This window comes from Uloborus diversus, chromosome 2, assembly GCF_026930045.1.
Source record: "Uloborus diversus isolate 005 chromosome 2, Udiv.v.3.1, whole genome shotgun sequence".
Lineage (NCBI taxonomy): Eukaryota > Metazoa > Arthropoda > Arachnida > Araneae > Uloboridae > Uloborus > Uloborus diversus.
In genome coordinates, this window is record NC_072732.1 from 13,647,319 (window position 1) to 13,674,888 (window position 27,570).

General features: G+C 34.1%; 1 protein-coding gene across 1 annotated transcript in view; it reads right to left on the minus strand.

The window, feature by feature from the left end:
- Positions 1 to 22,330: 22,330 nt before the first annotated feature.
- The window catches only part of LOC129217740 (regulator of G-protein signaling 7-like), a gene marked incomplete in the record, with an annotated part of 284,423 nt that continues 279,183 nt past the window's right edge, over positions 22,331 to 27,570 (minus strand). Inside the window, 2 exon segments of the mRNA XM_054852079.1 lie at positions 22,331 to 22,673; positions 26,207 to 26,308. Of these exon segments, the coding sequence (XP_054708054.1) occupies positions 26,237 to 26,308 (72 nt within the window).

The window sequence follows — 27,570 nt, forward strand, 5'->3', positions numbered from 1 at the left end:
CTCGTATATCAGCTTCGAGAGCTAATGCTTTCTTTAGATGATCATGAATTATAGTTTTCTTGTTACCCCATTTACCAACAACATAAATGGTTAGGTCATCAAAGTGCTGAGGGATTCTAGTAAAATCACCGAAAGGATACTTTACATCAATTTTCTGACATTGGTATAGCTTTATAGCACATATCTTATCATACAACCGTCTTAAAATAGTATTATCATCCTCATACAAAGTTTTAGATTCTTTAACTACAATCAAGCTCAATCTTTTCAGGTAAATCTCTCGTAAAGTACCATCATATATTTTCTTTTCTGGCAAAACTGCCTGTTTAAATGGTAATATGATAACCCCACATAAATCTGCTAGCTCTAAAGTTTCTTCATGAGACATACCAGGGATTCGTTTCAAGTAGCATGAATCTAAATAGCAAACTGCATCCTCTTCGTGAAAATAATGAAGATCTTTGGCAAGTCTTAATTTATTATCATTAGATAATAAGCTGAGTTGATTCTGTCTGATTTCATTTTTATCTTTTCGCTTTAGTTGTTCTAGCAAAACAGTAAACAATACCAGTGTTCTGTCTTTGCCAAGTCCAGTCTTCCACTCTAGAGCTTTGAGTAATTGCTTAATGCATCTAAAATCGAGTTCCATCTTAAAGCCGAGAAATCTCTCTAGGTCTTCAGGTAGGCTTTTGTGTTGCAGAAGAGGAACTGCATTTGGATTGATCTCACAAAGTCTTTCAAACTGTGAGGAATATATTTCTGTTGAAGGATACCGTTTACCATTCCTTGCTAATAAACAGGGTGAAGCTCTAAGTTTTTGTTGTAAACAACGTAACAACTGGTCTTTATCAGCCGTATTCCTATTCCAATAATTAACCAGTTGAGAGAAAAACCATCTTACATTTTCACGATTGGTCAGATGATCACAGTACTTCTCATAAATATCAGTAAATGTAGGGTTATGTACACCAAGTTCTGGTAGAAGAGTTTTTATACAGTTTGACTGATAACTTGGAGAAACAATTTCATCGGAAGAAATAACAGATCCAGGTATTTTTTCAGAGCAACTACCTTCTCTAGTAGAATCTGACCAATAGCAGGTTTTGGCTGCTCTAAATACATTACTCTTTGTCAAGATAGGAAATCTTTTCAAATCATTTTTTTCTTTGGGTTTGAGACCGGATACACTACTTAGTATACTATACCTATGTTCACCAATGAATTCAAGAATTTCTTTATGATTTTCCTGTGTTATTCTGTAGCTTATCTGATCTTCTTGAATCCACCTAAGAACTGTATGCCGTAAAACATCTACAGGAGCTATTTTTGCGGTGACTCCAATTCGCGACAGGAACTCGTAACAATTCTTAGAAATGTTTTTAGTAGACACTAGTTTATCATTAGCAATCGCAAGTTCTAAACCTTTGATTTTAGGAATGGCAGAGTCAAAATAACAAACTCTGGCACTTTGAAATACTTGACCACAAGTTAAAACAGGCATTTCCTGTAGTTTCTTCTTTTCAGATTCGGTAAGATTATGCTCTAAAGCAAAATAATAGCAAGCAACGTAATCAATAATGGAGTTGTAGTTCTTTATTGTTAATTTATGCCTTATTTCACCGGTTTTAATCCACTCCAGAATACTTTTACGCAATGTATCAAGTGGTTTTACTTTACTATTCACTCCTACCCGAGTGAAAAAATCCTTCAATTTATTGAGGTCATAGCAGGAAGAAACCTTTTCACTGTCAGCAATAACATCTGATAGTTCTTTTACAGAAATCGAATCAGGAAGGTAACATAACTTAGCCAATTTAAACTCTTTGCTTTCTGTAAGGATAATTAATCGTTCTCTTAATTTTTCTGTTTCTTTTCTAGTCAAGTGTTCATAACCTTCAGAAAGATAATTTATAATCCCAACATGATTCTTCATTGTAAGTTTAAGATCAAAGTCACCAGACTCTAACCACTTCAATATACTTTCTCTAAGCACCTGGACAGGTGTTGTCAATCGTTTAGCTCCTAATTGCGAAAGCCATTGCATTATTGAATCAATATTACTAACTGGCAAATAGTCATTATCAACAGGGTTTAATCTGAGGAAATCAGGAATAGGGTTGTCATTGTCTTCCAATAAAGCATTCTTAGGGGACAAGAGTTGTCCATCCCTTGCTCGAAGAAAAGTTATATTTCTCAATTTATTCGTAACCTTGGTATGAAAAGGAGGACCCTTCAACCTTTCATAGAGATAATTGATAAAACTTATATAGGCATTTTTAGTTAATTGAGGGTAGTATTTATAGGGAAATTCTCTAAATAGCTGATCATAAGTAAAACGTTTTACTTCAGCTTCAGATGGTGATAAATAATCTTGATATTTAACATCATAGTTGATGAGATAAGGATATACATTATGATCACGAATATTTTGAAAATTCTGCTTAAAAAACTCTGTTTCATCAGTCCAAGCTTCACCTAATTTAAGCAATTGCAGTCCATAATGCGGTGGTAACCAACCAACTTTGAATTTAGTTTCCTTGAATCCTTTTAAAAAAGCCTTGCTAAAATTACCATAAAGATGGTCAATTTCACGAACAAAAAACTGAATGACATAATTTTTTAAATGATTCACCTCAGCCAAGTCTTTAAGTAAATTGAACTGAAGCGAGCCAAGTTGGTGCAGTAAAAACTCATTCCATTCATTTTCATGTAATTGTGTTCTATCCAAATTCAGTATGAAAAGGCTATTGCTATGGTATGGAAGCATTAAGTACAACTGTGTTGGTAATGTACTGAAACAAAGACCTTTCACCATTAAAACTTCTTGAAGGGCTTCATCACTTCGCAAAGTAAAAGTGAAACACACTTCTTTAGCCCTTTTAATTTTGTCAGGATATATAAATCGACTAGCTCCCCTTACAAATTTTTGTACCTCTCCACTTACCGACCGTTTATAAGTTCTTGACAGCCAGGAGCTTTCTACTTCATTGTTTTTATAGAAATTGATTTTGTTAAAAACACCAAATTTCTCTACTGTCCTCTCCAAAAAAATTTCTTCTTCGTTCAAATTTACACTTAACTTGTTGATGCGATGTAAATATAAAAGCAGCTCAGGTTGATTAATAAGTTCTCTAAGCTGACCTTCTAGCTGACTAGCATTATTAACTCTCAGAATAAAATTCACAGGCTGATTATATGGGTATTTTTCACTCAGAGGCAGTTCATTGTGCCTGCACCAAATTGGAATAACTTGCCATGGTACACTCTCTGGGTTAACAAAATATGTTTTATCGAAACGAAATGAATAGCCGTTGGAAACAATATAGATGCAATCAGACAAATTAAATAAAGACTTAAATCCCAGACCTTTATAACCAGTTTTTCTCAAATCTGTCGCTTTAACTTCTTCAATCTGAGAAGCATAGTCGCATATTCTTTCAACATCATTGAAGTCAAATCCTTTTCCATTATGATGAACAGTGAGATAATTGCCTTGTAAAATAAACTTTATCTCAATCTCCTTATGTTGATCTTCAAAAGCATCATCAGCATTTTGCAAAATCTCAAACACAAACTTACTTTGACCACTTAAAGCAGTTTGAATAACAGTATTGGCGAGATTGGTGAATGATCGTAGAACACGAGTTGGCGTAGTATATTCTTTGAAAATTGAAGTGATATGCTCCTCGGGAGATTTTCCTTCCGCATCAGAATATTCCATATTACATTTCGTTTCTGGCTTTGGAACAGAAATAAAAACTATTCTGCAGACAGCATATGCATGAAAATTTCCGCACGTTATCCAGTTGGTTTTAGTTTTTCTTTCTTTCTTTAATTATTTAGGCCTAGGCAGCGTTGAACTGCTTCGGCTTTGCCCCCAATCATCCCCAAAAGCGAAAAATGGGAATTACAGGATTCCAGCACAACAACACAAAAAGCTAGAAACGATCGCAATCCGCAACAAACTGACATCCAGCTCGAACCAACCGAAAAGACCCCTTATCCAACCTCAAAATTGACACAAAGGAAATAGGAGTTCAACCAAGGGTCTTTCTAAGCAACTCTCTCTGCCTCATACAGACAATAATTGATCCACAGAATCAATTTCCCACACCTAGTGCACAAGGGAGAAAAACCCTATTGATGTTTAACAGGTTATCATATGTCAATAAATTTCTGGTCCTCAATACAGAGAAAACCACATCTTAAAAGTTTTACTTCTGCTTCTGTTATGACGTGACCACTTGACGGTCAGTTTTCTCTACGGGAATTTCCCGCAATGCGCAAGGGTGTTGCCAAATCGTTTTCATGATTAGTAACTTTTTCTTTCGCAGAGCAGAGAGTTCATGGAGAACAAAAGCATATGTCATCCACATAAGAAAACATTCCAAATGGCGTGTCTAATGTCTGAAAGTTTGATAAAGTTTAGAAATTTATATTTTTCATTTCATTATAGCGAAATTCCGTTTTTAAAATCTCATTTTTTCCAAACTTTTAATTTTTCTTATATTGGGAACTGAAAGTAACTAACACGCCATCTGGCGAGAGAATCTAAATAGGAAACGATGTTTTCTGCCTGAGTTTCGTTCTTCTTCGTGTGATGTCTCTTCTTTCCTTTTTATTTTCTTATATGTGTTTCCATTGAATTTGTCCATCCAACAAGATAACCTTTTTAATATGTAAAGTATGACATACGTCTCGCAATATCTAAACCAAATATACGTATTGGAGAGTTGGGACTCTGTCATCCAGGCTCTCATCTAAGTATTGCGCCTAGGCGTCGAAAGAAAGAAAAAAATAGGAAACGATGGCTTTTGCCCGTTGTTCGGCGTGTTAAACTTTTAAGCAAAATCTGCTGCTAAAGCTGTATGAGGCATAGAAAGGCTCATTTGACTTGTCGTTGTTGATGGCGCATCAGTTCGCTTACGTTTTCTTGAAAGCGAATAATTCAATTTAAAATCGTCATCTGTATTTTGTGTGCTTTCTCCTGATTCAAGCTCTGTTTCAAGTTCATTCAATGTAACATGACTTTCCTTAACCCTCAATTCACTCGTGCTGAGTACTGATATGTCTTTCTCATCCGAAGCAACACTTGTTTCAATTTTCTGGCATCTTTTTTCTCTTTTTCGTAGTTTCTGGCTTGTTACCTTATCCACTTTTCCAATAGCCGTTTTTCTTACTGGCCTTTGATCAAGTAGAAATTGTTTTTCTCTATTTGGGACTTTTGCTTTTATTCTGCAATTAGACGAATATAAATCTGCGCATTCGCAGGCACAAATGTCAAACAAAGTCGTAGCCTCTGCTTTAAATATGCCTAGCTTTGATTGTAAAAGTTGCGTCTTTATATTCTTAGTTTTTTTTTTGTGCTATTATATTTGTAATAATAAGATAAAACCATGGCAATCACTCTCCTTATCGAAACAACGGGAAGGGAAGCACGCTCCCAAATATCAATAACTTTCTTTGCAACTACAGAGGCCAGACTTGCAGAAGATGGTTGCTTACTTCCTTCTCCCTTTATTTGCATTCTAGTGATTTGATAGCATCTGATAATGTCCTCATATGCTGGAAGAAATAAAGCATCGGGAGGAGACAAATCTTTTCCATGGATGCCTGCATTACTATCAGCCCCGCTTAATCAGGTAAAATCTCGCGGAACCGAATTCAAAAATGTAATGTTAGAGATCCCCCCCCCCCTAGATGTAATGTCAGAGATACCCACTTAATCGAATAATTTCTTCGAATAACAGAGTAATCAGCTTTCACATATATTTTTGCTGATTTTTTTTTTTTTTTTTTTGAATACGTTAAAACTAAATTAAATAAGAGCAATTACTGACATAAAAACTTAAAATAGCATTTTTCGGCAAACAACGGGAGGGAAAAACAACATTAGTTTTCCATCAAAGCATTTCCACTATTCTATCTAGTTTCTTTTATAGTTACCAATGCCATTCAGGGGCGGATCTAGAGGGGGGCCATGGGGGTCATGGCCCCTCCCAAAGCCTTGTGGTTGTAGGAATTTTTTAAGGGGAAAAAAAAAGAAAAGAATATTATGAGAAGATAACAAAATTTAACACATGTATTTTATTGAAAAAGAAGTATAGGTCTTAATTTCGAGACAAATTATATCCCTGTCCTCAAAATAAAACTTTTATTTCCAAAATTTTTCTCCATCTTTTACATCATTTCTTGATTCCAACGACAGACACTTGGACGATCTCTAAATGCTGCGTTTCTCAGAGTATACCTATTGTTCTTAAGACCAAAGAGAGCATAAATTTTATTTTTTATGGCTTTAATTTCGAAACTAGGAGCACTGTAAAAGAAATCCGTAAAATTTACAGAAAAATACTGTCAGCCAGGACGCCAGTTTTCTTCCGTTTATTTTACAGAAATCTTCCGTATTTTTATTATTTATTCAAGCTGATTTATTATTTTATGAAGATTAAAAAATGATACTATACTTTCATAAATCCATTTCAATATTTACTATACTACTACGAAATACATGTATACAAAGGTAAATTTCCGAATATGCCTCTGTAACAGATGACAAAAAAACATAATAATAAAATATTGATTAGGATGCAATGAAATGGAAGTTGCAAACGATTTAAGACTTACTCGCTTTAAATAAATATAAGATCAAAAACTCGAGCACGAGAACCAAAATCCAAACACGCGCTGGAAATTTCGAAGATTCGAAGAAAAACAAAGTATAACCGGTTACAGATTCAAAAAAACAGAGAAATCCGGCATTTTATTACGAACAGTTTTTTTCTGTAAAAAATACGGATAACTTCTTCAAAATTTACAGTTTTTTTTTACAGTGAGGAGACCCCCCTTTTCCCACGCCCTTTCACAAATGATTTGATATGTAGCAAAAAATTGCATTTTAAGTCTTTTATTTGGAAAAATGTCTACGGAAACTAGCTTATCCAGTCCTTATCACTTAACTTGCTTTAAGGCAACTTAAATGATTTTTTTTTGGGACTTCAATTACAAACGAGTTTTGATAGGACCCCCTCCCTCCCTAGTTTATATCATGATAAGAAAGGAGGTTTTTTGGAGGAGCTCACGAATCTTACATCCCTTTCTAAAATATGTATAAATGTAGTTAAAAATCGAATGTTTACAGCCTCGAAGGCAAAATATTTCCAGGAAGGAAGGATTCTAAGCACCTTCACACTTAATTTAATGTATGCAAACATTACCTAAAGGTGCATTTTTAGGCTGGACGGCTGAAGAACTAGAAGAGCACCCCTCCTCTTCTAACTTCTCAATGTATAATGACAGAATATTTTGGTTTCTAAGCTTTATTTTCAAAAAGTATTTTGGAGCCAGCGCCCGAAACCCGACCTTTCTCCGTACATCATTAAAAATGGACAAAATGCTTTTTTAGTTTCCGCATTTTCAAAAATTACTTGGACATTTAAACCTTGAAACTTTTTTGAGGGAGATTCCTAAATACACCCCCTCACTTAATGTCTCTACCCCGAAAATTGAGTTTTTAAAACTTCATTTTAATAAAATTTCTGGTAGTTATCAGGGCCCAAATTCCCAATAGGCAGAGTAGACAGCTACCTAGGGCGGCAAACTTTCCAGGGAAGGCAAATTTGCTATTATAAAAGACATTTTTTGAATTAAATTGTTATACTTGAAAGTAAAATATTAGCACTCTTTCATTTTCCACAGAGACAATTTTTTCTTGTAATTTAATAATGATTACTTTCACACATCTTATGAAATCAAATGTTTTTCAATCATTGTATTTGCAGAATAAAAAATTTTTTTGGGAGAAAACTGTGATGATTTCATCGGGGCGCCTCAGGATGTGAAACGCCATCATTTCTTCATAAGTTTGACAGATTGAATCTGGGGAACACTTTTTTAGATTTTTTTTAAGTCAAGGATATTTTGCTTCTTTTAGGGGGGGGGAGGGACGGCAGATTTCAAATTTGCCTAGGAGTGGCATGGAGCTAAATTCGGTCGGAAAAATTTGTTCAAAAATTTCGGATGGCCCCTCCCAAAACAATCGGCTGGATCCGCCACTGATGCCATTACCAACAGACAATCGATAAATAAATTTAAAAACACAACAAAATATTAACATTGCAGAAAATAAGAAATTGATAATTATTGATTACGTAAACCGCGGTAATTGAAGTTAGAAAAGTATTCTCAAAGTACCCTGGACAAGGAATCCACTATTATGGACTTTCTCCAAAAAATATGAACTGAGAAAAGGTGTCGAAACAAAGATTTAATACCTCAAATTGTAAGTTGCATATTTTTAATTTTCATACGTACTTGTATTATATACTCTTATAGTTATTATACTATTTTGTTGATTATTACTTAGCTTATTTAAAACGCTTTTTAATCAAAAACATTTTTTTTCTATTACTTAGATATTGATTTATTATTACGTTTTAAGCAAAAGTTGTCAACCAGGAAAGATAAATAAAATTTTCCCGCTTAATCGAATATTTCTTGGAACCGGCGGTATTCGTTTAAGCAGGGCCGACAGTATAAGAGTAGAAAAATAAAATCAAAGGCATGCGTCATTCAACGGTCAAGCGAAAACAATAAGCAATTCATGATTGCTCAGAAACAGTTCGAAATCGAGAAAAAGCGCACCTAGTGTGAGTGATCTAAAGCCATTAACTTTTTAAATAATTAAACTAGAGCGTTGAAACTATCTTCATAAAGTTTGAAACAATCTGAAGTTTCAAAATAAACAATAAAAAAAATCGAATAGTTTGGTCATTTTTGAGGTTATGTAGCCCTACGCCTTTAAGGACTTAAAGCAATGTACCGGATCAAATTGAAATAATTTAGTTTGTTCCGCCTTAGAGTACTACAGAATAGAAAACACATACCGAGAAGACCTATTATACGATTAATACTTATTACTTTCTCCAAATATCAGAACAAAAAAGAAAATTGAATAGATCTTGCCCAATTGAAGTTTTTTTTTTTTTTTTTTTTGTAAGAGTTTCGAACCAATTCAGAACTTTTCTCACTCAAAACCAACTATACGAAAACAAACTCTTCATTCAGAAATTCCGATCATATTAGTTCCAAACAGAAAACTAAATAAATAAAAATATGCACGCGATGCGATGCGTTAGAAGCGGGAGGAACCCATAAAATGGTAAATGCCAGTTTCCAGATACTAACAATCGTTTAAGATTAAAGACAAATACAAAAAGAGGATGGCGAAAAACGATAAGAGCACTTTCTTTCATTCAGTGGGCTAGCCGTTTTTTGCCCTTTTTCGACTGTTGTTTCGTACAAGTGACGTGTGTCAAATCCTTCCCCACCTGCTATTGCTCTTCTACTGTGTTGGGTAAAGCTATTTTTCGGAGGGCTAAGGAGCTGGAGCCCACGCAGCAGAAATCGGAGTGACACGGACTTGCCGTTTTGGTGTCTGGTTGAATCGTAGTGATTGGTTAGGAGCGGAGGTGTGGCAAGTCTGTAGAGGGGCAAACCAGTCGCAGCCCCAAGAATCATTCTCAGAGCTTGCAAGCGCAAACGCTAACAGATGGAAAACTTTTATCAGTTTAGAAGCGATATGCAGAGTGTTAGAGATTTAAAGTATGTTTCATATCCCCCAATTCGTTGTTTGTTTGTTTTTTTTAAAAATTTTCTAGAGAAATACTAAACGTTATTTGGACATGATATACTTAGTTGTGTACAATTTTTCTGGGTGGGCCCGGCCCATAGTGACGAGCCGCCACTGTCCAAATGAGGACTGGACCCGAAAGGCGACCTCTCCCCCTTTTCATTGCCATTCTTCCCAAGACTGACAAGATCTATGAGATCTTTGACCGTTCCAGCATTTGTTATCTACGCATCAAGGTTGAGCGTCTTCGTCCAAAAAAGAACATGATCCAATACTTCCGCTGCCAACGTTTTGACCATTCAGTGACCAAATGCACTCCGCTCTCTTAAACGCGCTCAGGATCATCGCTCTCCCGTTTGCCCATCAAGACCGAAACCCCGTCAGCCAAAACCCGAAAGGACCTTCCCGACCCAAGAAGGAAACGCATGGTTCAAGAGGATTCCTGCTCCTAATCCAAAGTCTCCACTCGATCTCCTACCAAGACCAGTTGCACTTCAGCAGCTCTCTGCCTTCTCCAATCCCGATGACAGCCAGATTATGACGATGATCGCCCAGATCCTGATCCAGCTTAAAGTCCAACAAGAGCAAATTCAAGCTCTCATAAGGGGCCTCGAAGCCCTACCGAGACCATAAGCTTTCTCTCCCACACCCCCTTTTTATTTTCTCTTAGGTGTGCTTCGGCACTTTTTCTTCTACTCTATAACTCACACGGCGTCAGGTAAATAGAGGTTTCCTCCAGGTCTCCAGCTATAGATGATTCTGCTTCAGTGCAGCGTAATATATTTGTGCGAAATTGCCAGAATAGTGAGTTAGGGTGTTAACTTTGCAGGTGACCGGTTATCACGAGGAGAAGTAAAGAGCAATTTTGGAATTCGATGTTCTGTATTAGTTGCCGGTATTCCAGAGGTTATACAGATTTTTAGTATAGTGTGGATAAAAAGAAAAAAAAATGTATGAGCTAAATCATATTTTAAATTGCTATAATTCTGATCTCCCCAGCTTCGAACAAGAAACTAAACTCAAAATAAAAAAAGTCTATTATCAATGGCCTTTGTAACTAATTGAGTTTACTAAAATTAATTCAATTTATGAAGAAAATTTTAATTTTATCTCATTTGTTTACAAAACAAATCAGTTCCATTAAATCTAAAGATGTTTACAGTGCAAATTGTATAATTAAGGAGTAATATATAATATTTAGTGTATAAATTAAGAAGACGAAATTATGTTATGATTCACTTTATTGTTTATATTTTAAAATAGTACTTTATGAGTAAAAAGTTAGTAAACATGAGTAACTAAAATTGATACAATTACAGCTTTTTTGACAGTACGACACACATATTTTTCCTATGTAAATGCTTTGAACAATGTATACAGATACATGTATAGAAATAATAAACAATGTTAAATTACTTTTGCATCATGTTTCCCAACCTCCAAAATACTGGCTGCGAGCATGTTTAGTGCTCGAGAGTTTTACGACAAAATGATTTTTGTAGATACAGCAATTAGATTCAGGAAACATTACAGCAAAGCAGAAGACTCTTTTGATAAAGAGAGTATCTCAGAAGTATTGCACCACCTATTATTCTTCTGACAGGAAACTCCTGAAGAACTAAGTAATTGTTTTGCAAGGGTTCAAAAAGTACACTTCTTTAACAGAAAAATACCTCATCCTGTTCGGTCAGTAGATTAAGCTAAATACGTTTTTGTCTTTGAGACAAAATACTTTTGGACTTACATTTAGACACGAAATTCAAATGTTCCATCGCATGCTTGTTTTTAAACTCATTAGTTTCCATTGCTTGAGCGTAATACCTAATAATACTGGGTGTCCACAAAAGAACTGCAAGGTATTAACAAATCATATCGAGCCTGCAGTATGAGTAAGGTGAAGGCGGTTAATTGGGAAGAAATAATTGGCTCATCAATTTCATTTCGCTGTAACAACTCTAGGATAATCATTTCTGTTGCAAACATCGCACCAGACATATTAGTCAGAACATAAGAAGACTATCGTTTGACTGAGTGCCATGCCACAAAGTGGTCATGCATTGAAATCTGCTAAATTGTATAAACTACCCTTTTCGTTCTGGTAATGACATTACTGTCCGACGACCGATGAGACGAAAATGCTAACATCCAGTTTGCAGACGGATTTGCATCTATTAGTTTTGATTAATGCCAGCTCTTGCTGATGTGTGTCCTGCCATGCTAAGGACAAAAGTCGTATCTGTACTTTTTATCAAAATCGAGTTACGGTCACGAAGTGGTTCTTTGTCACATATCTCACCTAAATACAATTTTTCATGGTCATTTGCGAATGGAAAATATTTTTCAAAAAATTCTGAAAAAGTTGCATTTGAATCAAATACATGAAGGGGCAAAACTTAAAACTGCAATTTCTCATTTTGAACTCAGTTGTAGATATAACTTTTACGCTTAGCACAGTAGTGTTAGTCTCTAAATTAAGCAGAGTCAAATTAAAATAAGCGAAACACGTATATCCAATTTTTATTCCTCCCCCCCTCATCCAGATAGACTTCTTAGCTAGGCGTTTGCTAATTCTATAGTAACCGTGGGCTGACTATCCTAATTTCATTATGGAATTAACATTGTACATCAAGGATGCTGGTCTTCTCAAAGCAAAAAATTGACTGTATCAAAAAATTTTTACTTTTGATTTGCCAAATATATTTGTGGAAAACCCATGGACGCATTTTGAGAACAACCCTTTCGAAAATGCAACGCTCTCTCTTTCTCTGATATTGTAACTATATTGATCAATGACACGTTACGACGTGAAAGAGGCGTGGCTTTGAGCAGTTGACAAAATATTCAGAATTTCTCTTAAACTTTAAAATTAAGGAAACTGAATGCGTATATACTAATGAAAAAAATCTGTCGCTAACATAAAATGTCATTTAAAGTAAGGAATATATTTTTAGAATGTGGTTAAAAGATTCATTTGAAGTAATTTAAGTAACAGAAACACACTAAAAGCGTTCCCTTAATTACAGTACGCTGGTTGGTTATCCAACTCTATTACCAATCGTTGTGGCACTAAAACCGGTTCCGCCAGATAAATACACCAAGGAGAGACAAAACACTAAACCTGAAGGTGGTGCAAAACTTCCGAAGCATCTTACAGGGTGTCCAGGTCCAGCAAAGGACTCCCTGGTTTTAAAATTAAATATCGATAAATAAAACAAAGGATGATATTGGAATAAAATAAACGGTATGTTTATTGTGAAACCCATAAAAATCATATACAGGGACTTGTAAATTAGTTTTAAAATGTTCCAACAGGTGGCGCTGCACGCTGTAATTGCATTAAAAGTCTCCATAAATAGTGCTGCGAAGAGGTTGAACGATAATTTGTCACCTATATGTAAGCATATCTGAGAGACTAAACTACTGCTGAAACAACAAACCTCTTCGCAGCACTATTTATGGAGACTTCTATTGCAATTACATTGTGAAGCGCCACCTATAGGCAATTTTTCAAATTAATTTCCGAGTTCCTATATATGATTTTTATGGGTTTCACAATATACATACCGTTTATTTTATTTCAATATCATCCTTTGTTTTCGAGATATCTAATTTTGAAATCATGGAGTCCTTTGCTGGACACCCTGTTTATGTATATGCATTTATAGGAAGCAACAGTTTTGAGAACATCTTCTCATATATGAAGATTATAACACAGCTTTATAATTTTAGAAATTTCAGTAAATATTGTAAAGAATTTCCAATACAGTTAACAATTCTTAAACTTTAAAGACTTCTTCAACTTGTTACGATGATTTTATGAATGCGTTTCAAACACTTAAATTTATACTACAGGCTAGTTTTCTAGACACGTGCCGGAGTGGTATCATTGATGACAAGTTTTCATTTCAAAAGATTTCAACTTTTTGAAAGTTCCAAGCATTATAATACTACATTGTGACATAGATGACGGCTAACTAATAAATATTTTTGTATAAAAGTACTTTGGAGCATAGCACAATTTAAGAGGAATCTTCAAAAAAAAAAATTGGTTTATAAAATGCTCCTTGTGGTTTTTGCTTACTAATGTAAGAGATACAAAGCCATGATTAGCTGTTGCTGAAATGTATTTTAATTCTGGTTTACTTTGTGTGTGAAGAACACGAGACGCGGAAAATCTTGCGTTTTACACGGATGAGAATGTATGATTATGTTTAAGAAAAAACCGGTACTTTATGCACCTGTAGTAAGAATTGAATATTTCAGACAGTGAAGGAATGATAGACAATGAAGATGCTTTTTAACAACTTTTATTACACTTGCTATATGCCATTGGTGGGACAAGCTTTTTAACCTTTGTTAACAACAAAAAGGAATAATTACTGTTATAAAGTTAATTTTGTCAATCAGTTAGTTCAATCGATTAATTTTAAGGCAGAGCCTAAGCAATCATAGATTTGTGGATTTTGGGCTTTTGAAAGTTTTCAGATAATGCCGGCTTTTTGAAGATATTCTTCATTTAAGTCGCCAGTTCAGAAGCATATTTAAAAGCTTATCATATACTTGATACAATTTTTTTTTTTTGGAAAATATGAACTGTATCAATGCCAAGAGTTGAAATGTCTTATCAAACAAGAAAAATTAATCAAATGCAGTTTTGCACTTAAATTTTTATTTTGACGGGCATATCAAAGTGAAACGGGTGTCGCCTCCTAATGTGTTTCAATTTCGAACAATATATTTCAATTGTCAAAAAATAGCGCATGGCATTTTTATTATTTATAAGATCATATGCGTTATTAACTTTTATTTCTCAGTTTCCGTTTGTAATCTTCCATTTAGACTGTTCGTCAATTTTGTATTCATGTAATGTTTTTTTCATTGCAATAAATGATGTTGAAGTTATCTTCTTTTCAAAGTTAAGTTAGTGGTTAGTCGTAAAAAACAATGTTTCCATTCCAAATCTTATACTTCCTCCTCCCCCTAAAACAATAACGACTTTTTTTTTCTTCTTTTCTTTTTCTTTTTTTTGAGAATTCCTCTTTTTAAAATCTTTTAATTTTGTAAAAAGCATATCAAGATGAATGAAGTGGTGAAATATGCTAACAATTTAAAAACATATGTTCCAAAAAATAATAAAAGAATCTGAAAATCTTTAGTAACTTTTAAAAAGCTATAACTTTGAGTAAGTTCGCGAATGAGCAAATTTTCATAACAGCATTGCAATTTTTAAAAAGTTCAGAAATTTTATGTATTTTTCTATTATTGTAGAGTATAATACTGCATTTGTTATTCACACAGACTGATACAAATGAAGTTGTAACAAAAATACAGACCTTAATTTTACAAACAACTGTTAACTTTCTAGGAATTTTAGAAACATATTTATCTTCACGTTTTCCGCTTTACAGTTTATACATAAGGAAAGATGCAAGGAAGCCACATGATGTACTAATTACATTTTAAGTGCACCAAAATTGCACTTGGAGCTGCGTTACATCTTTTAAATAATACTTTTTATTTTATAACATTGTGTCTCGTGACTTATGTTTGAATGTATTGCCTTGCAAAATTTTTTTTCCCCCAACTATCATTTATTTTCTTCTTTATAAGAAAAAAAAAATGTAAAAGTTTAAAAATAGGCTATTTACATGAACATCATATAGTTTTAATACTCAAGAAAATAATCGGAATCAAGTTAAAAAAAAAAAAGTCACCTACATAAATCATCCTCACAACAAGAGTAGCTTAACTCACAAAAAGCCATAAGTTAAAGCGTGTTTTTTAAGATGAAATTAGAAATATATTTATGCATGATTTTACTCATCCACTCTCACACACACAGAAGCAGTTTTAATTTAGAAAAATCCCCCCCCCCCTTCATTCCACTTTAAGCTATCTACACCCTTGACCATAGCCAGATTTATGAGTGAAATTTTCCGATAACTTTGGAAGGAGGGTCATAATATTCGTTATTAATTCTATGTTAAATGCAATCCCAAGCCTCTCACCGAAATCCACTCATCCTGGGCCTGAGCTTTAAATAGGCCATGGCCTAGGTCCCCCACTTTTTAAAGGCCCCCAAATTGCTAAATTTTCTTTAGCCTATGACTAAAATTATAAGGTTTGACTACAGGGGGCCCCCAAGAAAATGTTTGGCCTAAGGCCTTCCATTATTTTAATTGGGCACTGAGCCCATTACCATTGAATTTGACAAATCCCCCTATGATATCGGCAAAGCTGCCAATTTTTGAAAATCTAAATTCGTAGCAGAGTTTTGCCCAGGGGGGGGGGGGGACAACGCGTTTCATAACAAATGTAACTGACGTAATGAATAAGTTACGTTAGTAAAATATAGATAGTACCTCCCCCCCCCCCAAATTTTACAAACTAAACTGATAAAATTAAGGTGGCGAGCTGGTAGTTATCGATATTTTTTGAAAGTTGTTTTTAGTATTAGGTTATTTCTAAGTTTTACGACAATTTTTAAACAACTTTAAAGTGTTTTCCACATGCGTCACATGTTCATTTTTAGTGTATGTTCCGAATTCGTTCGTTCCAAATAAGTCCCTTTTGTAACACATATGAACAAAAAGAAAAGGTGCCCTAGCATCAGAATGGTTCAAGAAAAAGTGGAAGGAATGAATCCCTGGAACTGGCTAATTGTTTTTTTTTTTTTTTTCTGTAAGATTTTTTAAATTTCTTTTAATATGTGTTCGCTTTACTTCTGTTTTTTTTTTTTTTTTTTTTTTTTTTTTTAGAAAAGAAAACCTGCCCATGGAGGGGGAGCTAAAACTCTAAAAAGGTTCTAACAAGCAGAGTTGAAAATGTTTGTTGTGTATGTGTGTGTGTATATTTTTTTTTTTTTTTGGATTGAGCGGCAAATGAAGGGCAGCAAAAATTACGAGGATGTACCGGATTACAGAATGATCTTACTTTCATTAAAAAATAGGGGGGGGGGGGAGGGTATACGCGATGGATTGATTACTTTTGGGATTTTTCGATAAATTTACATTGGGACAAGTTGCAGTTAGTTTTGAAAAAAATATTTATGTTTTAATTATTTTATCATTTAGTATGATAAATTCTTTTTGTTTATTTTTAAGCAAAAATTTGGAACATTAGATAGCACAAAAGCATTATTAACTAAATGATTACTAATATGGACAATATCTGTATTGATGGAAATTTTTTTAGGGTTATAAAAAAAAAGAAAATCGTAATTTTTGGACATGTTTTCGTAGCGTCGTAGTTCAAGGCAGGCAAGTAGTTCGTAGAAACTACGACTTTTTTCGTAGCCTTTGGCAGTTCTGGATATCGGAGGAAGGAACGTGATGGGGTTTACTACCACTTATTTTCAGCAAATAATTTAAGTACATAAATTACCATTTCCACTCGATGAAATATTTACATTGTCACGAGAAGATATGCAACAGTAAGCTCAATCATTAATTTCTCAATTTTCGTTCGAGTTATAATTCTGCTTGCTTTTTATTAAGTACACATTTACACTTAAAAAAAAAAGGTCTGCGGAAAATTACAGGCTTATTTCATTAAATGTATGACTGCATCATTTTACATCAGTTTTATAATTTTAAAATCCATGCAGGATGACCATATAGACTAGGCGTGGTCTTTCATGTCTTTGGGACTTAATCAAAATCAGCCAAGATTTCTATGGTAAAACATTTTGGATCAATAGTATTTTCGTGTTTTTTGATAAAAGTGCTGGCATTGCTACAACTTTACAATCAAGCAAAAATATAATTGCTATTATTTATTCTCAGTTTATATTTTAGTAACTGACCCATGCAAAGTATCGTCCCTCAATGTTAATTGGAATGCATTTCCGCAGCGAAATAACTTTTACTGGTATTGCTCCTCTCTAAATGGCAGCATAGTATTAAATTCCAGATACGGAATCAGGAGTTCAATATACTTTTTTAAAAGACATTTTTCGAAAAAAAAAAAGAGTGAACTGTTTATTTTTTGCCAATAACTGTGAAGAAAATCTTTAAAACGATGTCTTTTTTATGAAGTTTGATAAATTTTATCAAGGAAGTTATGGCCTATCCACAAAAAATCACCACTGAGAAACGGTGTATTGTAAATATATAACTCCAAATGGTGGTTTTATATTTCTTTTACTTCAGTCCATTTTTGGAACTACAGTAGAGTCTCGAAAATCCGAGTCTCAAAAGTCCTAGGTTTTGCTTAATTCGAGGTGCTTGGTTGATAATTTTAGGGTACACTTTATACGGATAAAAAATACTTCAATCTGAAAATTTAAATATTTTGCTATGTAGAACTTTCCTATTAACATACAATAAGGTAATAACATGATATTGAAAGGTTTAATTCAATAACAGTCGCAAAAAATATTCATTGACCGTTAAAGACGTTTTAACAGATGCCTTGGAGAAAGTAAGAAGTTGGTTGATGCAAAAAAATAACCTGAAATTAAATCATTGTTTTGCCTCAAAGAACGAAAAAACTTGTCTTTTAAAATATTCGATTGCAATTAAAAAGGGAAGTAAGTGCAAAATTTGACTCTGTACGATTCGTATATACGAAATTTTCTCCTTCTATGACTAACGTTTTTGTATTATGTGAGATACATACGCACGCTCACACATAGACACAAATGTCACGACAAAGCTAATCAAAATTCATTCGAGGACGATCAAAGGACAATTTTTGGTTGCCTGCAAATTTACACACAAGCACGTGCAGACATCAAGGAAGAAAAACAATTAAAACTCGCTCAGGGTCAATTAAAACATAAATTTATCTTGAAATTTGAATGATAAAGTTTTCGAGGAGACAATATTTCCTTTTCATAGCGTAAGAAGTAAACAGTTCATGTCCTTATGTAGTCCAAAGATTTTTTCGGATAATCCGAGTTTTCTGTAATTCGAGGTGGCGCGAGCCCCAATTACCTCGGATTTTCGAGACTCTACTGTATAGTCACTGAGTGACCATCAGGTTACCAGCTTTAAATGGAAGGCAAAACGTTGTTCGCCTAATACAGTACAACCTCGATATCTCAAATCTCTCGGGACAGAAAAAAATCGAGATAACAAATTTTTGAGTTATCAAGGTTTTGAAAAAATTACACTAGAAATTCTCACAATTACATACACATACGCTATATGCTTTTATATATGTAATGTGAGACCACTTTGAATTACGATCGATAAAGTAGTCTTCAATATTTTACTAGATTTGAAATTTTATAATTGTCGAAAGTGCACAGGAAGAGATTTTGAAATGAACAACAACTTCAACTTGGTTTTTCACCGAAAAATTCAAAAATCCTTATCTTCAACTAGTAGCTCCCCACATTCAAAAAAGTTTTCAGTAGCGATTTTGTAGGAGTTAAAAAAGCAGAATGATGAAAATGAGGAACGCATTTTCCGTTTTCACTTGAAATCTGACTGGCGAAAAATCAACCCCCTTTCCTCAAAGTGGACAACATGTTCGAGAGAAATGCAAAGATTCTAAACTCTGGGGAAAATACAGCACCCCTTTCATACCAACACTTCCCTATTATCTTGCTTCAATCCCTTAATCTAAGTTTCCAAGAAGAGAGATGAAAACTGGTCCCTGTAACTGGTTTTACTACAAAAATTGCCTAAGAAAAACGACAACTGAAACTTGCTTTTGTGCAAAAATTTCGACATATCAAGGGTTTCGAAAAATAAATTTCGAGATAACTATGGAAAATACATAGGGGTTTTTATAGAAAATGCAGGGGAAAAATGTTTTTTTTGTGACATCAAGGGTTTCGAGATAAGGAGGTTCGAGATATCAAGGTTCGACTGTAATTATCAAAGCATGGCGTGGAATGGCGTTCATGGCCCTCATAGATGCAGATAGGAGAGAGGAAATTACATTTTTTCTGTCTAAACAGTTAGGGATTGTCCACAGTGGATGTCACGCTTTGAGGGGGAAGGGTTTTTAAGAAATTGAGACAGTTTGTGACAAAGAGGAAAGTTGGGGGGGGGGGGACAACTAGAAGAGTGATGTCTCACATTTGGGTTGAAAATAACATTTTTTACTTCAATTTGTTTATTTAATATATTATTAATACATTATTAATAATATATTAATTTATTATTTATTATTATATTAATTCATTATTACTTAATATATAAATTTGTTTATTTATTATATTGCATATCAGTTTGTGACACAGATTTGGAGGAATCAAATATGTTGAAAAAACTTGTGATATCATTTGTGAAAAGCCCCTTACAAAATTTTTGATTGTTTCACAATTCAAACATTTTTATAAATAGATCTTTAGAGTTATAAACAACCATCATACATACCTAACATAACATCATAGGTATTACATTTGTACTCTAATATATACAGGTAAACATTTATGCCAATTTTTCATTCAGTAAAGTATTTATAATGTATGTATTAAATAATTTAGAATTTATAGTATTTTTTAAAAAACATTTTCAAGTTTTTTATGTACGTTTTTCAATAAATTTGGTATGGAATAAAAAATGATTGTTGAATTTTAACTCATAAACAGTTATTTTTTAAAATGCTATAAATTCTTTTCAAAAATTGTAATCAATATGGACCACTAGACATTTAAATATTTTAGTATTAAATATTTTATCTCTTTTGTATTGGAATCTTTTTGATGCAGAGCCCAACCCCCCCCTTAAGAACATTTTATGGCAGTATACTTTAATTTTTTGATGCTGAGACTTTTTTATAATCATTAACATTTTGTGTAAATGTTATTGAGCATACAAAAACAAGCTTCTGTAACAACTGGCATATACTTTTTTAAAACTGTTTTAAAATATACGCAGTTCGGCTCCTTTTTAAGCATTTTTCTATTTTTTTAAAAGTTTTATCACATTGCATTCATCTGTTATCTTTTTGCCTTTCTATTTTCAAAAATTTGTATCACATGGCATGTCCGTAATTTTTTTATTTTTTTTTCTCCTCATGTGACTGGCTGAAAACAATGAGGGAAAAAATGGAGCTGGAACGAGAATCACCTTGATTATTATAATGCTTCCTCGGTGCTTCACCACAAAGCATTTACTTTGTTTAAATTTGTTTAAAACGAGTATAGAATATAGTACCCATGATTCTTTTGGCTACTCTGCATCGGTTTTAATACTTCAGCTCGATACTTTTTAATCATTCCACTTGTAGGGCGGAAATTATCTTGATTGAATATTCAGCAAAACAAAAAGTAAAAGATAAAACAATATTTTTTGTTGCTATGTATAAACGCAATAGAAGATTTCGTGGGAAGGTCTCTATGGGTTTTCTTATTTCAGCAGCTCAATTCCGTGCAATATTTCCACTCGTATTCTGAAAAGTGTTTTTAATGAACAGTCAACAACAAAGTAAAAGATAAAACAATGTTTGTTGCATGTTCAAACAAAGCAAAAGATTGCTTTGGTAATTCTGTATCGGTTTTATTATTTTAGCAGCTCGATACTTTTCAATAATTCCACTCGTATTACAAAAAAGGTTTTGATTGAACATTCCTCAATTTTCTTTTCTGCTGGAAACAATAAATAAAAAAAAAACATGACTAAATGAAGGTAACCAATCACATGTACTTCATTTCATCTTTGTCATAAGGAATGTGAAATGAGTTCCCCGTTATTACATTGTTCCATGTTCGAATATTTCGCGAACTTGAGTTTAGATTCGATTAGATTTCATGTCATATGGAACTTAACATCTGTATCATAAAGGCAGAAACTAGAATTTGGCGTAGATTTTTTTTTTTTTGCATTCTTAAGTACTTACGTACTTATAACTTACGTAAGTTACTTATTTTGTAAGTAAAGTTTACGTTCTAAGCGTTGTTTCTGATTAAGTTAAGTGTGTTTTTTCTTTAAAATTGTACTGTTGTGCTAAAAATATTTTGATGATGTGTGGATGTTATTTTAATAGAAATAAACCTTTTTCCATTTGACAACATTGAATATTGATGAGCTATTTAGTTGTCATTATTTTTTGCTGTCATGTGATACTCAAAAAAGGAAAATTCATCGTCGTAAATTGGTAGATATTATAAATTTGCTTCCTAAGCTTAGTTTCATTCAAAATATTCAGAAAATGAATATGCTAGTATCGCTTCCAAAATCAGCTAGATATATAAAGAGACTGCTTTTTAAATAATATGGCTTCTTAAGATGTGCAACCAACATAGAGATCTCAATCTCTGTTGGCAAAACAGAGAAAGAAGATTAGTTTCCAATTTTTTTTTTAAATTAATTAATTTATTTTTATGATTGAATTGATGATTTTTAAAAAGCTTTTATGAATTTCCCAGCTACCTGTCTTAATTTTCCTTAATCGCAAAAATCTATATACATTACGGGCAAATTGAAGCTATAACGCATTTTAGTTGTCCATTTCACTGGCTCATAACCCTTGTTTAATTTCCGACTGTCTCGCTTCCTTATTGGTGGGCGTCGTAATTATAGATGCTGAATGAGTCTTAGAGACTTGTGATTGACCAGATGTGCCAGTAATATATTCGTAATCACTCCTATCGTTTCGAAAATCTTTAGCCATTTTGTTGAAGAATTGCTCGAATCCGCAGAAAATTCCAATCTTCTGAGAAATCAATGAATACTTTTTATTTACTATCCATGCTTCTATGTTAACATGCATGAGAGCATAGGAAGATAATGTTACGGAAGTATTTCGAAACAAAACTTGGCGAAGTCTTACTGGTAACACTTCGCAAAACAATGTTCTGACGAGAAAAGAATAGTCTATGGTACAAAGATTTCGTATGATTCGCTTAAAAAAATGACTCTTTCTGTACAAGATATATACACGACAGCAAGGAAGAGAGGCAACACTTCCGTTCTGACACTTCCGCTCTGTGGGCAGCTACGGAATTCGAAGACAGAGAACTATTTGAACGTCACAGAAGCGTCCCTTTCTGGAGAACAGTTCCATTGCTCGGTTATTCAGCAGGACAATCGAAGAGGGGCTTGCCTCCTCCATTGCTTCAACTCTTTGTAAACACGAAGAAATGCTGAAAGATGAGAGATTGTGCTTTTTACTATACAGCAACGGTTCATTAAAAGTGTCAGACTTTACATGATTAGAAATATTAAACTGCTGCGTTTAGTACTTGCAAGACTTTGCTGCCTTAAAAATTGCTCCAGTCCAAATTAACCTTTACAACTTGGCAATCTCCATCTCTGATAATTAGAAAATAAATATTACTCTTTTTGAAAGCATGGAAAAGCTATTTATTTTATTAAAATGTTCATCAAATAAAACTGAAACAAGTGAAAGAAGCCCAGGCACTACCTTTGACCCATAATTAGGACAGTTTAAAAAAAGAAGCACATAGCGTTTCTTTGAAAAAACGTTTATTGCTGCAACAAAACCATGAAGCATAGTATTCAAACGTATTAGGCAAATGACGAAATCTTATTGAGCAAATACATTGACCAAAATATTTTGCTTTTTTTAAAATAGCACTAACATACTGAAACGAACAAATTATAAAGAGAAATAGCTTGAAAATGAAGTGATTGCACTAAAATACAAGCAGTACAAAAATACTTTCATTCAAAGTTCATCAGTTTAAAAGATTCTGAAATAACTGGCGTAGACAACTCTTTCACTAAACGTATAATACAATAGAACAGACATCGTCGGTAGCATGGAAAGATCTGTGAAACAAACAGAAAATACACACTGGTGGACAATTGCTAAGGACGGATGGCAATAGTAGTGTTAGCAACCACAAAATGGAAGGCAAAGGAATATGGAAATTAGCATAAGTTCGGGACACACTAAGACGGGTGAGTATTCAAATTTTAGACACGACGTTGCTGGACACGTGATAGTGCTGACAAGCGATATAAACGATTGGGCGCGTGATGACCATTGTTGTTCAAAAGTAAAGTTTGGCGGAAAAGAATCAATTGACGAACTTGCATTTTTCGGTATGTGTTTCCGACATTATGGGTGGCCGTGTGGTTGGCAACATCGAAGAAGGGCAGAAAAATTTAGATGCTGCCAAGGAGTTCGACGCCAGCCATAGGGTTGTTTCTAGAATTTGGAAATCATTTCAAACAAATGGAATGTGTAGCAAATGTCACGAGAGAAGTTGGGTATGCAATACGACGTCAGTAGAAGATTGGCACTTAGTGATAGCAACGAAAAGGAACCAGTGCAATACAGCTACTGAGGTTTCAAAGCGGTTTTCTGCTGCTACTAGCAAGCAAATATCTCGAAAAACTGTTGCCAGACATTTGAATACATTAAGGCTATACGCCCTCCCCTCTCCTTTTAGGCTGGTTTTGTACATCCCATTGTCTACAAGTCTGTGTTTTGCTCGTTTGTAATGATGTCTTCAGCATTTGGAGAGAAGTTGACTGGGCTTGTGTACTATTCTCGGATGAAAGCAGGTTCAGTCTGTCGTCTAATGTGGACGACAACTAACCTGGCATGAGAGTGGTACAGCATACAAGCCGACAAACATAAAAGAATAGGACTAGTATCCTACAAGATGTGTCATGGTATGAGTAGGATTAAGATCAACGGCAGTACGTCGCTTATGTTCTTCCAAGACTATGACGACTAGTGATATATTAATGTTGTTTTACTTCCTCATTTCACGTGTTCTGTGGTGCTTTGAGCGATGAATTCGATTTCATGGATGGCAAAGTAACATGTCATTAACAATCGCCGTCCAGGAGTGTCTAGCTCACTCAAAATATTAAAACCATCGGATGGCCAGCACGTTCTATAGATCTGAATGATATTGAAAATGTGTGGGATGCTTTGGGAAGCAGTCTTGCCTGGTTGCCAACGATCTCCAATAAGCAAGGACACCCTTATCCGTAACTAACTGAAGAATGGGAAAAATTACCCCAACAGCTGATGGATAACGTTGTGTAAAGCATCATATGACGTGCGGAAGCTTGCATCGCTCTCCATGGTAGCCATATCCCATATTGCCATCTTACGCCGGAACGCCTGTTCACTTTTACGTTATTCACTTTTACGTATTCAGCCCAAAAGACCGCTTCGCCCTTTGAACACTTTCCAACGCCTTCTGGATTTCAGAGCACAATAAAATATCATCATTGCAATGTTTTAGAATTCTGGCATTGGTTTATTTCATTTGGCATCGAACTACACTTACTTTTTTACGCGCTACGTAGCCCATTTGAATCTGTCCTTAGCAATTGCCCACAGTGCAGTGCATGATTAGCAATACATGGATGCCTCACTTGCCAAATCGACTAACTCATAAAACAAAAAGTGGAGACTAGTTATGAAGAAGATATTGTTATCCAGAGGAGTAAATAGGCCCTCGTGTTACATTTTCTGCCATCACATGGTCAGAAATGTGTACTGAACGAATACTTTAATATAAATTCACATGCTAAGCATTGATAAAGCACTATTGAAGCAGAAATGAGGATTTTCTTTTAAAGTGGAGTTAATCAATTTGGCAATTGAGGCATCAATATCTTGCATCAGCAGTATTTCTTACAATCTTGCGCGAAGCGTTCTTCAAAGTATATGCTACAAGCTGTAGGCTTTTGATCACAGATATTAATGAAATTTTCTATCTTAAGAATCAAAAATGGCACTTTTATTAAGAATATTCTGAGAACTTGCAAAAGTTCCGGTAAAATCAAGATAATAACGCAAATTTCAGAGCAGAATGCGGACATTTTCAAAATCGGGACAAGTTCCTGAAAATCGGAATATCAAGGGCACCCTGGACAAGTATCATAACCAACTTTAATGGCACTAATCGATATTTGTAGGAAGCACTATTTCTCCCACTGTGTTGGGTCTAAAGTTTTGTTTGTTCAAAACTTGTGTTGATCCTTGTACGTATGTAGACCTTAACAAAGGGTATTGGAATTAAATACCTTTTTGTTGAGGTAAGTTTGGAGATTACATCAATGTCACTTATGCAAAAGCGCAAAAATGCTTTGAACTCTCAGTTCATATCAATGTTCAAATTAACTTTTGTAAAGTTAATACTGAACGGAAAAAAAAACATTCCCGTTATTCCGTGGGGATTAAGATGCTATGCACTTGCGTTATACCTAGAAAAACTGAAAATTATTGTTGCCCAACTTTGAAAATATTGAGTCACAACTAACAAGTATTCTGAATAAAATTCTAAGAACTGTGGAAAACGGGATGAGCTACAAATAATTAACCCCCCCCCCCCCAAAAAAAAAGGAGAGGAGGGAGGAGCAGATAGATTTTAAACCAGAGCATTCTTTCAAGTCATAAAATTGATTAAATTGGAAGATCATATTTAAAATCTAGCTCTTATTAAATCGCGACAAAAACAAATTTCGCATGTACTTTTGATTGGTTAAATGCACTGAAGAAAAATCACTGAAGAAACGAAACCATTTTGAACTAAGTACATTTCTATGGAAAAAATACCTAGCCATTAAATATATATCGGAATGTAACATAAATTGTTTTGAATGCACTCTTTAGCTTTTCGTATCATTATATTTACGTTTAGTTTTGCTTGAAGTACAATAAACATTAAGTCTACTTGCTACTCACCTCATATCAGAAGATTGCTGTTTTAGTGTGCTAGGACGATGACGAAGTTTGTTCCTTCTTCGCGCTGAAAGAAATCACTGATCGGATTCCTTTCACTGAAGTCTGGAACAGAACGAACAGAAATAATGTCAAAAATGTGTAGATTAACGAAAAAAGCTATGAATAAGTTGTCACAATGTTTCTGAACAGTTAAATTGAGCTATATTTTCGTCTAGATTTCTGAAACTGCGATTTCTTCGATTTTTTTATTTGTGATTTGAAATATGTTTGAATACAATAATTGGCTCACCGAAACCTTACTGTTTAAGAAAAATCGGCACAGTATTGTCAGGTCTTCTTCAAAATTTCACAATTGAACAAGGCCAGACTATTGACTGAATAGGCCAACTAGGACGTGTCATACAGCCCCCACGGTTTAGGGGCCTCCAATTGGCTAAAACTGTAACGCTTGACTACAAGGGCACCCCGTAAAAGCGTTTGGCTTTGAGCTCCCCGATGTTTTAATCGGTCTTTGCAATTAAAATCTCTTGGCTCAAAAACGCGATTTTCAGTACAGTGCGAATCAATCAAATTTTGAGGACTGCACTCAAGTCTGAACAGTGGCGTAGCGAGAAAAAATCTTTGGGGGGGGGGGGTAATTTTTTCTGAAGTTTAAAATATATATATATATATATATATATATATATATATATATATATATATATATATTTATATATATATATATATATATATATATATATATATATATATATTTATTTATTTATTTATATTTATAGTATATATCTCTTTATCAATTAAACAACAAAGGACATTATTATAAACGAATTTCTTCTTTAAAATACCTTAATCAATACTGCCGTCATAAGAAAGAAAGCCCTGTCTCCAAGAGAAAAATGTTGCGCAAAACAGGAAGACATAAGCTTTTTACCGTCATACAAGCTATTATATTAAATAAAAATCTTTTAGCTCATAAACAGAACCCTTCAGGTTCGACTGAAAAATGATTCTTTGGGGCTCATAGAGGGGGGGGGGGGTTCTGACCCCCCTATCCCCCCATGGCTAAGCCAGTGAGTCCGAATACCATTCTAAGTCAACATGGATCTGATACATGAATACAAGACTTTCAAGTCAACGGAAAGTATCAATTAACTTTGAATCTTTTTAATCCTTTATCTTCTTACTCACGTATCCTTGGATTAACTTATCGCTTTCGACACTTTTTAATGGCTTTCTTGGTGCTAAAGGCACATCTTTTAACTCGTTGACTGGAATATCTACTGATCGTCGTAATTAGAACTGTTTCTGGGTTAATAAAATATTCCTAATAGGTCCTTAACTGACTTGCGAGACACTGAGTGATTTAA